Here is a 13,960-nt window from a genome sequence, read left to right on the forward strand (position 1 = left end):
ACCACGGTTTTAATTTCCTGGTGTATACCAGAATTTTTAAAATAGATATATTTGTGTCTGAACAGTCAGTGAGACACTCAAACTGTTTTTTTTTATGTAAAAAAGACAAAAAGGTGGATAACACCCAGATATGAACCGTGGAAGAGGAAAACCACATTTCTAATTTCCTGGTGTATACCAGACTTTTTAAAATAGATATATTTGTGTCTGAACAGTCAGTGAGACACTCAAACTGTTTTTTATTTATGGAAAAACATGCAAAAAAGTGGATAATACAGAGATTTGAACCGTGGAACTGCAAAACCACAGTTCTAGTTATCTGCCCGAAACCAGACTCTTTTAAACAGATATATTTGTGTCTGAACACTCACAGACACACTCAATTTTTTTTTTTTTGGAAGGGGGGGTAACAAAAGGTTAATAAGACGGGTATTTGTACAGTCTGACTGAGGGGAAAAAAAAGAGGATTTAGATGAAAAAAAAAGGATTTTTCCTGGCCCCTGAGACCTGGGGCTAAGTCTAGCAGCACACAGGACTGTAATGCAGTGTTTGTTGGTATAACCACTGCGCCTCCTATACAGCCTGCCAGCCTGATATCTGGGATGGATATTAGTCCTCAGAAGGACTGTTTGTTTGATTTTGCAGGCTTTAGAGACCCTACACTACCTATTTCGCAGTATAAATCTCTCCCTAGCTCAGCAGAACTCTCCCTACACTGTCTGATCCAGAGCGACTGTGTCCAAGATGGCGGCGCCCGGTTTTAAATACTCAAGGTGACGCTGTGCGGCCAGCCATTCACTGTAATGCCCACAACCAACATGGCTGTGGCACTACAGTGACTGGCTGGCAATCCCTGCATGTTCATTGGCTCTGTAAAGAGCGCCAAACATGCAGGGCGGAGACCCGAGCTCCCGCCCGAGTAACCCGAAAATGCTCGGTGCTCGCCGAGTATCCCGAGTAGTGAGATGCTTGGGCGAGTACAGAGCAGTGTCGAGCATGCTCGCTCAACACTAGTCCTTACTGTAATGTAAAATCACAACCGAATATATCTGGGGATGAAAGAAAGAAATAAAAGTTCATAGTTAGAATATCTTCACTAGGTAAGTACCTATCAGGAAAGGACCTGATTAAAAAAACATACAATAACATAGTGAATATATGTATATATATATGTATTCTGGTGCTGAAATTGCCAGCAGGTGCTAGAATGAATGGGCTGAGCACTGGTCCTCCTTCTCCACCTTGTACTTCCAGTCCACAGTATACAAAGGTACTGAACAGTTCGGCAGGCGGCACTAATGCGTACTATGGCATCCAGTATAAAAAACACATGTGGCACAGTATACATTTTTTACAATGGAGTACCATGGGCAATGGATGCCACTGTACGACATCCATGACAGCCTTTCATTAGATGAATACGTTGGAAGCTTTTCCCTCATATGCGTTTAATGGAAGGAAAATGCATTGTGAAAAAAGTCTTAACGTAACGTTAATTAAAAACTGTGGGTGTTTTTAACACCAATACTGGATCTAAATGGGGAAGAAGCATAGAAGATAAACGTAGCAAAAATCATCAAAAATTCTACTAAAGCCCTTCCATGCACATTAGGATGTCCGCCACAGGTGCCCGATATTGACGGGTTCAGTGGACACTCTAATGTGTATGGGTGCGCCAGCTAACTGATGGTCGGGGTACATGTCGATTGGGCATTTCCGATTTAGGATTGCGTTGTTCTCCCTGAGATAAGCTGTTGGCAGTGGTGTCTGGTGGCAGTTGTTTCATAGAAAACACAGGAGCGCCTCAATGTATGAGAGAGCTGGCCGAGATGGCTGCCGGCCAAACCATCATTCAGCTGAGAGCCATCTAATTTGTATAGGGGCCTTAACACTGCATTGTGAATGTGGCCTAGTATGCAGCTACACTTCTATTAATTGGTTCGTTCTAAAGCATACACGTCAAACTCCAAATCTGGCCCTCAAGGTGGTTTTATTTGTCCAGTGACTCCAGAACCACCACCCCTATGTCGGGCCTATTATACTGTATGGAGGACTATGTGGGGCCATAATACTGTATGGAGGACTATGTGGGGCCATTATACTGTATGGAGGACTATGTGAGGCCATTATTCTCTATGGAGGACTATGTTTGGCCCATTATTCTGTATGGAGGACTATGTGGGGCCCATTATTCTGTATGGAGGACTATGTGAGGCCCATTAATCTGTAGGAGGACTATGTGGAGCCCATTATTCTGTATGGAGGACTATGCAGGGCCCATTATTCTGTTTGGAGGACTATGTGGGGCCATTATTCTGTATGGAGGACTATGTGGAGATCATTAATCTGTATGGAGGACTATGTGGAGCCCATTATTCTGTATGGAGGTCTATGCAGGGCCCATTATTCTGTTTGGAGGACTATGTGGGGCCATTATTCTGTATGGAGGACTATGTGGGACCATTATTCTGTATGGAGGCCTATTTGGGGCCCATTATATTGTATATTGGTTGTCCCACGACTTTGTCCAAGTTTTACATTTTGGCCCTCTGTGTTTTTGAGTTTGACATCCCTGTTCTAAAGTATATTTTGGACTGATTTAAAGATACCCTTTCAAGTCCCCCAAACAGACCCATTTTCATTTAGTGCTCCAATCCTGCACCCATGTCAAATCCTTGAAGACACAGACAATAGTTAATATATGGCTATTGCTGTCCTGGACGATGCTAATTAACTTGGACTAGTGCTAGTCCTGGGGGGTTTGATTTACCCAGAAGAGTCTTACCTCAGCCTTCCTGTGGGCATGATTGACGTCCTCCTTACTGGTCCTGTCATCTCTGCAGTGCAGTGAGGAGGACGTTAATCGTGCCCAGGGGTCTTCATTACAGCATCTGAGGCCGGACTGCTCTGGTGAGGTGACACCCCCTGGACATGGGTGCTCTATCATAGCAGCAAGTAATCAAATACTCACCTTTTATGGTAAAATATATGCTCGACTTGTTTTCCAAGATTTGCTTGATAGTGTGAAGGTCATATGTTGATGGATTTTTAATGACTATATCATTTGGGAGGCCACATACCACAACAGCAGTGGGGTCCCCAGCCATCTTTTCATATGGGATGGGTACTGGCGTTGTTCTTCCTAATGCCTTACCTTATTTGGAATATTAAAAGGAAAAATAATACAGAATAACTAGTATGACTGAAATGCATTCAAAACCACTTGGAGAAGTTTTGCAAATTTTTTACTTTTGAGCCAAATTTTAAAATATATCAGTTGCAGCTTTTACATAGTTTCTAATTTGGAAACATGGAGTCTCTTTTAACAACACACACTGTAAACGACCAGAAATTGCCTGGAAATAGAAAATATGACTGGTTTACACTTAATAGTAATTTGCCATCAGACAAATTCGATTGTATAAATCAGGTTTTTATGTTACACATATTTTAAAAAAACTGACTATATATATATATTTTCATATAACTAGCTACATAAAAAAATCTGAAATTTAGTAATTTTCACATTGGCCACTAGGTCTAATATCAGACTGTTACTTCCAGGTTGTTACAGAAACTTTTCAGCAGTCTTATTATCATCACAGACCGGATTACAATGAAGTATTAGGCTAAGTTCCCACAATGAGTATTTGGTTCATTTTTGAGGTTGCAGATGCTTTGCAGCATTTCTACACCATTTAGTTAAATTAGGCTACTTACGTTTTTGAGGTTTTTTTTTACATACGTCACATTTTTTCTCTTTTTGGTACGTCATGTTATAAATAAAACCGCTTTGTTTTGGATACTTCCTGTTACTTGGATTTCATAGAACTTTATTGATAAAGTCATGTGCGAATTATATGCATTTTTTGTGAATTTCCATTGCGGAAACGCACTAAAAACACATGGTTTTTACATCTGGATTTTGCTCAACTCATTCAAATCTATAGGGAAAATCTGCAAATATAAAACATTTTTACAAGAAGAAAAACTGATACGTTGTGGATTTCAAAAACGCAACTGTAGCATCGGCGTCTCTGCCCCTTGCTAGGCAGAGAAGCGGTCCCTCTAACCTCCCCGCTCCTGGCGCGGCGTCCTCCAGCGCTTCTCTCCACGCTGCTGCAGTCCTAAGGAGTCCCCGGCCAATTGCAGGAGGACCTCCCATATATAAGGCACCTCCTCCAAAATGGAGGTGCCCGAGCAAAGTATTTTGCACTGTGTCTGATCTGTGCTTCAGCCCTCAGGTCAAGCTGCTAGCCTGACTTCTCGTCCTGCCTGCCAGCCTGTTATCTGCCCATTACCTGCCGAGCCTGCCAGCCTGCTCACCTGGAGCGCTCACCTGTTACCTGCCTGTTACCTGCCTTGGCTATCTGTCCGCTCACCTGGGAGCATCCGCCTGCCCTGTCTGTCAGACCGCTCACCTGGGAGAGTCCACCAGTTACCTGCCTGTTACCTGCCTCGTCTGTCTGCCCGCTCACCTGGGAGCACCCGCCTGTTACCTGCTGTGTCCGTCACCCCGCTCACCTGGGAGCGCCCACCAGTTACCTGCCAGTTACCTGCCTCGTCTGTCTGCCCGAAGCTTCCTTTTCCTGAAGCAAGCCTTCTCCTCTGCCCCTGTGCTGCACCGTCCAGACTGCAACAAACAGTTCTACCTGGAGGTTGATGCTTCCTCCTCTGGAGCCGGAGCGGTGCTCACCCAAAAGTCTTCATCCGTGAGAATGGTAACCTGCGGCTTTTTCTCCAAAATCTTTTCCTCCTCTGAGCGCAATTATTCCATAGGAGACCGAGAACTGCTGGCCGTCAAATTGGCGCTGGAGGAGTGGCGCTATCTGCTTGAAGGGGCTCTATACCCGGTGATCATCTACACGGATCACAAAAATCTGGCATATCTCCCAAATGCCCAGAGACTTAATCCAAGTCAGGCCCGGTGGTCTTTGTTTTTTGCCCGCTTCGATTTCATCCTTCATTTCCGCCCGGCGGACAAGAATGTCAAAGCTGATGCCTTGTCTCAATCCTTCCTGTCCTCCGACCAAGAGGAGGAGCCTATGCACATTATCGACCCCTCCAAGGTGGTGAATGTGGTCCCCTTGGATTTGACTCGTCTTCCACCCGGCAAGACATTCGTGGCGGTTCCTGACCGTGAGAGGGTTCTTCGCTGGGGTCATTCTTCTAAACTAGCTGGCCATGCCGACCAAAAGAAGACTTTTCTGCTCATTTCTCGGCATTCCTGGTGGTCTACCCTGCGTAAGGATGTGGTAGACTTCGTCTCTGCCTGTTCATCTTGTGGCCGCAACAAAGTTCCCAGACACTTACCAGCCGGCCATCTCCTGCCGCTTCCCGTACCTGTTGCCCCTTGGCGACACATCGCCAAGGACTTCATTACCGATCTCCCTGTTTCCGCCGGGTGTACTGTCATTTGGGTGGTCGCGGACCGCTTTTCTAAAATGGCTCATTTCATTCCCTGCCTGGTCTCCCGTCTGCACCTGAGCTGGCTAAGGACTTTATCCGCCATATCTTCCGTCTCCATGGCCTACCCCTCCACATCGTGTCGGATCGAGGGGTTCAGTTCACCTCACGCTTCTGGAGAGCCACATGTAAACTACTGGACGTCACCCTGGACTTCTCCTCCGCTTACCACCCTCAGTCCAATGGTCAAGTGGAGCGGATCAATCAGATCCTTACCAGCTACCTCCGGCACTTTGTTAATGCCCACCATTCTGATTGGGTGGACCTCCTTCCTTGGGAGGAATTCTCTTATAATAACCACGAGAGCGATTCCTCTTCCAAATCCCCGTTCTTTATTGTCTATGGCCAACACCCCCAGATTCCGTTTCCCGTCTCTGCTTCTGTGGACAATCCTGAAGCAGAGTCTCTTGTCAGCGAGTTTTCTACCATTTGGGAGAGTACTAGGTCCGCACTTCTTCTGTCCTCCAAGCGGATGAAGAGATATGCTGATAAGAGACGTCTGGATCCGCCTCAATTCCGTCCGGGAGACAAAGTTTGGCTCTCCTCCAAACATGTGCGGCTCAAGATACCCTCCTACAAGTTAGGTCCTCGCTTCATCGGCCCTTTCGAAATCCTCAAGCAAATTAATCCAGTGGCCTACAAATTAAACTCCCGGCCACCCTATGGATTCCCAACTCCTTCCACGTATCTCTCCTCAAACCCGTTGTCTTTAACTCTTTTTCCAACAATCCAGGTGCTTCCTCTGCTCCGGTTTCCGCTGAAGACGTCTTTGAGGTAGAGAGTAGTGTTGAGCCACCCCCGTAGTGTTCGAGTTCGGTTCGGTTCGTCGAACACCCGTGTGTTCGCCGAACTGTTCGTCGAACACCTTCGAACACCGTTAAAACCAATGGCAGGCAAACAAAAACACATAGAAACACATAGAAAACACCTTCAAAGGTGTCCAAAAGCTGACAAACTGCTCAGAAGACATAACTAACACATGGAAAAGTGACAAGTACATATAGTCATGCGAAAAGAAAAGAGGTGGAGGAGTAAAAGGAGGGGGAGACACAGATATAGGCATGTCATGCCCTTCTAAAATCCAAAAAGTGAGAAGCCGACACGGCCAGTCCGCTCCTGCCCGTGCCACCTCCGTGTCGCCGGGTTTGTGCCAGAGCCGCGGTGAACCCTGACGGCCAGCCCCCCTCTCCCAATACTGGTGCCTGTCCACTGGTGGGTCGAGCGAGCCCCCCTGTGGTGGAGGCAGCTCTAAGCTTTTTAATTTAAATTGTCTCTCTAATTTGAATGAATACACTTTAAATCCATTTACAAGGATCTATTGGAGGGCAAGTCTCATGCCAGCAGCCGCGTAATTCCAGCTCCAGTAGTGTCCACTAAAGCTGCTGCAGTTAAAAAGCTTTTATAAGGATCGAGCTCGGCTGTCCACCGCAAGGCATCCTACTGCCAGTCCCAGCCCCTATGCCTTGGGGTGCCTCCTGATGCTCTTCACTGACTATCCCATGGTCCCGAAGCATTTCCTTTGAAAAAATTAAGTGTCCAAACTACAGGTGGTGTAGCTTGCTTAACAGCCGGGATAATCCGCTGACTAGCAGACACTGCTACTAGGCACAAAGTATTTCCTGGGCTAGATGCAGTTAAAAGTTTGTAATTAGATACTCTCGTTGGATGCTGAGAAAGCATTCCATAGAGTCTCCTGGCACGCCATATATTATTCTCTTAAAAAGTTTGGGGTAGAGGTCTAGGGGACCCTTTTATAGCCAAAATCACGGCCCTGTATCGCAATACGTCACCTAGGCTGAAGATAAATGGAACTGTAGCACCCTGAGGACTCGGTTGCTACAGAGGTATTGCACCTCACCCAGAGGTGTGATATCTCACTCTCAGGTAAGGATGGAGTGTGGATCAGGACCCGACACCTGCATGCATTACACCACATTGCCGTGGGGCAGGGCGACCAATATGCCCCTGAGATGGGCACGACAGTCCCTGTCCCTGGCTGGAGTGGGGGGAGGGAACACTGAGGAAGGGGAACCCTGTAGTGCAGGAGCAGGGAGGAAGCAGTTCCTGGGTGCATTGAGAAGGGAGTATAAAAGGTGGGCACCATCTTAGTTCAGTGCAGAGAAGTCTGAGCAGAAGTGACAGGGAGCAGGGGCTCTGCATGAGCTCTGCTCCAGAGGCGGGCCTAGTAACAGAGGCCCAGGCCTGGAAGAGGGAGAAGGAAGGAAGAGGAGCGGAGAAGGCTCCAGGAACGAGGAACGAAGGGATCCCAGGGGTGTGGACGGGCGAGTCGCCACCGCACGCCCGAATCCACCTGCGTGGAGGGGTCAGGCCAAAGGGGGAGACCGGTCCCCGAAACTAGTGGAGGCGGGAAACGACCCTCAGCTAGAAACCGGAGGCTGTGACATTTTATGTGGCGCAGCCCCTCGCTACACCCGCTAGGAAGGCACCACATAGGGTCAGGGAAACTGGCGCCAAGTTTACCAAGAGGAGGCCCGAGGCAGCCGGACAGAAGGGTTGGTAATTAAGGCCAGACAAAGGACACACAAAGGGGGTCCTGTGAAGCGCTCCAAAGTTATCTGGGAGTTGTCTGAGCCCCTCACCTGGTGAGCACAGTATGACGTGGGCAGCCGTTACCTGCAGACGTAGTCTGGATAATAAGAACTGTGAGTAAAGGCCCTGGACTGCATCACTCTATTTGCTGATGATGTCCTAGTATATATCACTCAATCACATATATCCATCCCTGCTGTTATGGCTGAAATAGATCACTTTGTTACATGGTCAAATTTTAAAATCAATGCAGCGAAGTCTGAGGCCCTCGATGTCTCCCTCCCCAAATCCATACAGGATTCCATCCAGTCCAACTTTCCCTTTGCCTGGCCCTCACAGGGTATCAAATACTTAGGAATTCCTATTCATAGAGACCTCTCCCATCTATGTTATCTTAATTTTGGGCCCTTTATTGAACAACTCCATACAGACCACGGTTGGCAAGTTAGAACTGTAAGATTCACTACGTGAACCACTGGTGTTTTGTGGAAAAGCACATGTACACTGTGTTCCAAATTATTATGCAAAAAGTGTTTAGGAGTGATAAGGGAAGGATTTGTTTGTTTGTCAGTTAAACTCATTGATGGTGATGTGTGTCAGGAATCTTTATATCACTGTAAGCAATTGCAGACACCTGTGCTAATTAGTTTGGCAGGTGTGTCCAATGAAAGGCAAGTCTACTTAAGAAGGCTGTCCCACATTACTAAGCAGCCTACATTTTCTGCCAAAATGGGAAAGAAAAAGGATGTGTCGGCTGCTGAGAAGCAACAAATTGTGGAGTGTTTAGGTCAAGGCATGACTACAATCAACATTGTGCGATGATCAGGATGAAGTGTCTTGGCAATCAAGAAGTATGTAGCTGATTCACAGTACACACGTGTGCGTGCTGATAAGGGCAAATTGAGGACTCTTTCCTACAGGCAATTACGTCAGGTTAAAAGAGCAGCGGCAAAAAAGCCTTGTCATAGCAGCAGACAAGTTTTTGAAGCAGCTGGTGCCTCCAACGTCCCCCGAACAACAAGATGCAGGGTCCTTCAGAGGTTTGCAGCTGTGCATACGCCATCCTGTCGACCTCCTCTATCCACTTCACACAAGCAGAAACGGCTCCAGTGGGCCAAACATTACATGAAGACTGATTTCAAAACTGTTTTGTTCACGGATGAGTGCCGTGCAACGCTCGATGGTCCAGATGGATGGAGTGGAGGATGGCTGGTTGATGGACACCCCACGCAAACACGGCTACAGAGCCAACAAGGAGGAGGTGGAGTAATGTTTTGGGCTGGAATCATGGGGAGAGAGATTGTCGGCCCCTTTAGGATCCCTGAAGGGGTAAAGATGAACTCCATAATGTATGTGGAGTTTCTCAAACAGCACTTCCTGCCATGGTTCAAGAAAAAGAACCGTGTATTCCACAGCAAGATCATTTCATGCATGATAATGCACCGTTTCATGCTGCACATAACACATCTGCATCTCTGGCTGATATGGGCATAAAAGGGGACAAACCTATGGTGTGACCCCCATGCTCCCTTGACCTCTACCCCATTCAGAACCTCTGGAGCATCATCAAAAGGAGTGTCTATGATGGCGGGAGGCAGTTCACATCTAAGCAACAGCTCTGGGAGGGTATTCTGTCCTCATGCAAAACAATTGAAGCAGAAACCATCCAAAACCTGACAAATTCAATGGACGAGAGAGTTCAGAAGCTCCTTTCGAACAAGGGGTCCTATGTGCAAATGTAACATCACCTAGAATAAAGTTTTGAGTTGAAAACTGTTTGATTTCAGTTTCTAATAACCTGCTAATGCTTATAATTTAAAAAATGACCATTTTTTTGGTCTTTATTAAAATGAAAAGGTTGATCGAAGAGTGTGGGGGATCTAAGAGTGTGGCAACCCAGTAGTCAGGATTACTTCGAATTCTGACAATCTGAGGGTCATGTTGCAGGTAGTGCAGCAAGAAGGCACTTATGTGTCTTGCGCATCTCGGAGCCCCAAAATTATTTTCCGGGCTAGATGCAGCTAAAAATTATTATTAATTTTAAATCTGGTGGAGCTTAGTATAGATGGCCTAATAGAATCAGTACTGCACACTGCTACAAAGCCCAAATTATTTTCCAGCCAAGATACAGATAAACATGATTAGTACTTTTAAATCTGGTGGAGCTTAGTATAGATGGCCTAATAGAATCAGTGCTGCACACTGCTACAAAGCCCAAATTATTTTCCAGCCAAGATACAGATAAACATGATTAGTAATTTTAAATCTGGTGGAGCTTAGTATAGATGGCCTAATAGAATCAGTACTGCACACTGCTACAAAGCCCAAATAATTTTCCAGCCAAGATACAGATAAACATGATTAGTAATTTAAAAGCTTAAAATGGTTGGTGAGGTGATTTTAACCAATCATCAAGCTTTTACTCTCCCCAGAATGACACAGGGGTATAAAAGTCGTTTCGGATCCATGATTTGTTCATCTTTATAAACGTGAGTCTGTCTACATTATCAGTGAAGAGCCGCGTGCGCTTATCTGTCAGCACACCACCAGCAGCGCTGAACACACGTTCAGACAGAACGCTGGCTGCGGGGCATGACAAGATCTCCAAGGCGTAAGTGGCTAGCTCCGGCCATTTATCCAGATTGGAAGCCCAAAAAGAGCAAGGGTCCAGTGACACAGTCATGGCTTCAATGTTTACTTGGAGATACTCCTGTACCATCGTCTCTAGGCGTTGACTATGTGTCAGACTTCTTGTCTCCTGTGGCCTTGCAAAGGATGGGCTAAAAAAGTGGTGAAATGATTCCGCAAAATTGATGTTACCAGCAGATACTGTGTTTCTGTTACGGTTTGAGTGCTGAACACTCGACGGTCCCACGGTTGGCAAGTTGGAACTGTGAGATTCAGTACGTGCACCACTGGTGTTTTGTGGAAAAGCACATGTAAGATTCTGCAACAGTCTCTGCTGATACTCCTGCATGCGTGCATCCCTTTCTATGGCAGGGATAATTTCTGCAAATTTACTTTTGTACCGGGGATCTAACAGTGTGGCAACCCAGTAGTCAGGATTATTTCTAATTCTCACAATTCGAGGGTCATGTTGCAGGTAGTGCAGCAAGAAGGCACTCATGTGTGTTGCGCATCCAGGAGCACCAAGTCCCTGTTGTGTTGGTGGCGAGGTAACAATCATGCTTCCTTCCTCTGTCCTCTCCCCCCAACCTCGCACAACAGAAAAGTGATCAAGGTCTCCCTCATCTGATGAGTCTTCCATCAGTTCGTCCTCCACTTCTTCCTGGGCTCCTGCACCTTCCTCACTAGTTTGGCTGCTACCATGCGCCCTGGTAAAACCATCTACCCCACCCTCACATGCCTGCCGCCTTGGTGCTGCCGACCGTCTGGACCTTGCAGATGTTAGCCCTTCCGCATACAACTCCTCCTCCTCTATTTCCTCCACCTCCTCTTGTGCCACCACCTGACTCCGAATTCTGTTTAACATGTGCTCCAGCATGTAAATCACCGGAATAGTCATGCTAAAAATGGCATCGTCAGCACTAAACATCTTCGTCACCATTTCAAAACTGTGCAGAAGGGTGCATAGGTCCCTGATCTGAGACCACTCCTCCAGCGTGATTTGCCCCACCTCTGGATCTCGTTGGCCCAGGCTATAAGTCAGAACGTATTACACCAGGGCTTGTCGGTGCTGCCTCAGTCGCTGCAACATGTGCAGAGTTGAATTCCACCGGGTAGGCACATCGCATTTTAGCCGGTGAAGTGGCAGGCCCAACGACTTCTGTAGAGATGTAAGTCGCTGAGCTGCGGGATGCGAACGGCGGAAGTGAGCACACAGCGACCGTGCCCTCTGCAGAAGGCCATCTAGTCCGGGATAGTGGGCTAAAAATTGCTGGACAACCAGGTTCAACACGTGAGCCATACAAGGCACGTGTGTGACATTGCCCCGGCGAAGGGCCGCACCCAGGTTTGCAGCATTGTCGCACACGGCCTTCCCTGGTTTCAGGTCCAGTGGAGACAACCATTCATGAAATTGGTTCTCCAGAGCTGACCACAACTCCTCAGCTGTGTGACTCACATTTCCCAGACATTTCAAAGTAAAAACCGCCTGATGACGTTGAGCCCTACTGCCAGCATAGTAAGGAGGTGTGCAGGATCCCTTCTGCGCAGTTAGAAAGCTTGTGGCATGACCAGACAGGCTTTGGGTGCAGGTGGAGGACCGAGAGGAGGTTGAGGAGGCAGAAGCAGTGGAGGAACTTTGAGATAAAGAGGATTGACGCACAACTCGTGGGGACGGCAAGACTTGGACAGCAGCCCCTTGTCCTGCTGTCACCATAGTTACCCAATGCCCAGTCAGCGACATGTAACGCCCCTGTCCATGCCTACCCGTCCAAGTGTCTGTGGTGAAATGCACCCTGTCACACACAGAGTTTCTCAAAGAAGCGGTGATGTTGTGTGCGACATGCTGGTGGAGCGCAGGCACACCTTTCTTTGAGATGTAGTGCCGACTGGGCATCTGGTACTGGGGCACTGCGACGGACATAAGGTCTCGAAAATCCTCTGTGTCCACAAGGCGGAAAGGCAGCATTTCTGTAGCCAAGAGCTTGCAGATGGTGAAATTCAACCTCTTAGCTTTATCATGGCTAGGAGGAAATGGTCTTTTACTTGTCCACATCTGAGGGACCGAGGGCTGGCTATTGTGCTTAGATGGGGTTGATAAAGGTGTCCCCGGCAAACTGCCGGTCTGTGAGGAAGATGCGGGCGGACATGTTAGGTTGCCTTGATCCAAAGGTGGTGCTATCGATGTCGGACAGCGCTCAACAACAGCTGGTGTTACCACCTCCAAAGAAAATGATGACCTGCCAATCATGCTGGCTGTTGCGGGTAAAGAGGTGGCAGGTCTGCGCCCCAAAACAGGTGTGACTGCTGTCCCCCCAGTCACAGAGGATGAAGAGGCCGTGGATGCACAAGATATGGCAGACGGTGGCTGGCCCGGCCGGCTAGGCCGCATTGTAGCACAGTGAACTTCCCACTGCAACTTATGCTTCATGTCCATGTGCCGGTTCATGCATGAAGTACTCAAACTATGTATTTTTTGGCCTCTACTTAGCTTTTGCTGACAAATGTTACAGATAACACGAGTTGGGTCATCTTTATCGATCTGAAAAAATGCCCAGGCTATGCAAGGCTTAGCACCCATGCGACCTAAAGAGCCACCACGACTTGTGGTGAGAGGCAGAGTTGTGTTTGAGGATGCAGTTGTTGACGTGCTTCCAGTACTACTTCTCTGTCCAGGAAGGCGCAACCTGACCTCGTCGTCACTAGCATTCTCCTCTACCTCCTCTGCTGACCTCATATATTGGCTGACTGTGGGTTGACAGTAAGTGGGATTTCCAACCTCATCATCATCACCCTGTGCGTTATCACACCCGTCGTCCTCAGAGCCAACCTGTTCCTGCCATGACAAAAAACTAAAGTTGTCGCTCCAATCAGGTATTTGAGTCTCATCATCGTCTTCCTCATTGTCTCCACCAACAGGAGTTACAGTTTGGGAATGAGGGTCTACATTATGGTCAGAACCTTCAGCGCCTGGTCCTGGATCCGACTCATAAAGATTCTGGGCATCAGTGCAGATCATTTCCTCGTCTGGATTCACAGAAGCGCTGGAGCCGACCTCTGATTCCCAGGCTATAGTATGAGTAAACAGCTCTGCAGACTCAACCATCTGTTCTACCTCATACTCAGATAGGCAGCTGGAGATTTGGGAGCTGTGAGGAAGCAAGTGCGATTGGGGTGACACCTTTGAGGACTGGAGTATTTGTGATGTTGAAGTTGATGTGGAGGAGAGCTCACTTAAAGGAACACTTGATATCCGTTGAAGCACCTGCTGTTTTTGTGCCTCATCTGGAATTTGTAGCGATTGGTGTGGCCGTAAGAA

General features: G+C 47.4%; 1 protein-coding gene across 1 annotated transcript in view; it reads right to left on the bottom strand.

Annotated features, from left to right (window-relative positions):
• Positions 1-1,017: 1,017 nt before the first annotated feature.
• Positions 1,018-13,960, bottom strand: part of LOC141242784 (general transcription factor II-I-like) — a 33,757-nt gene continuing 20,814 nt past the window's right edge. The window contains exons 5-6 of the mRNA XM_073668867.1: positions 2,972-3,154; positions 1,018-1,049 (exon numbers count right to left, since the gene is read on the bottom strand). Coding sequence (XP_073524968.1) covers positions 1,018-1,049; positions 2,972-3,154 — 215 coding nt within the window. The remainder of the gene's footprint in view (positions 1,050-2,971; positions 3,155-13,960) is intronic.

This window comes from Phyllobates terribilis, unplaced genomic scaffold, assembly GCF_046119375.1.
Source record: "Phyllobates terribilis strain yellow unplaced genomic scaffold, ASM4611937v1 Scaffold_1077__1_contigs__length_431683, whole genome shotgun sequence".
In the NCBI taxonomy this organism is placed as follows: Eukaryota; Metazoa; Chordata; class Amphibia; order Anura; family Dendrobatidae; genus Phyllobates; species Phyllobates terribilis.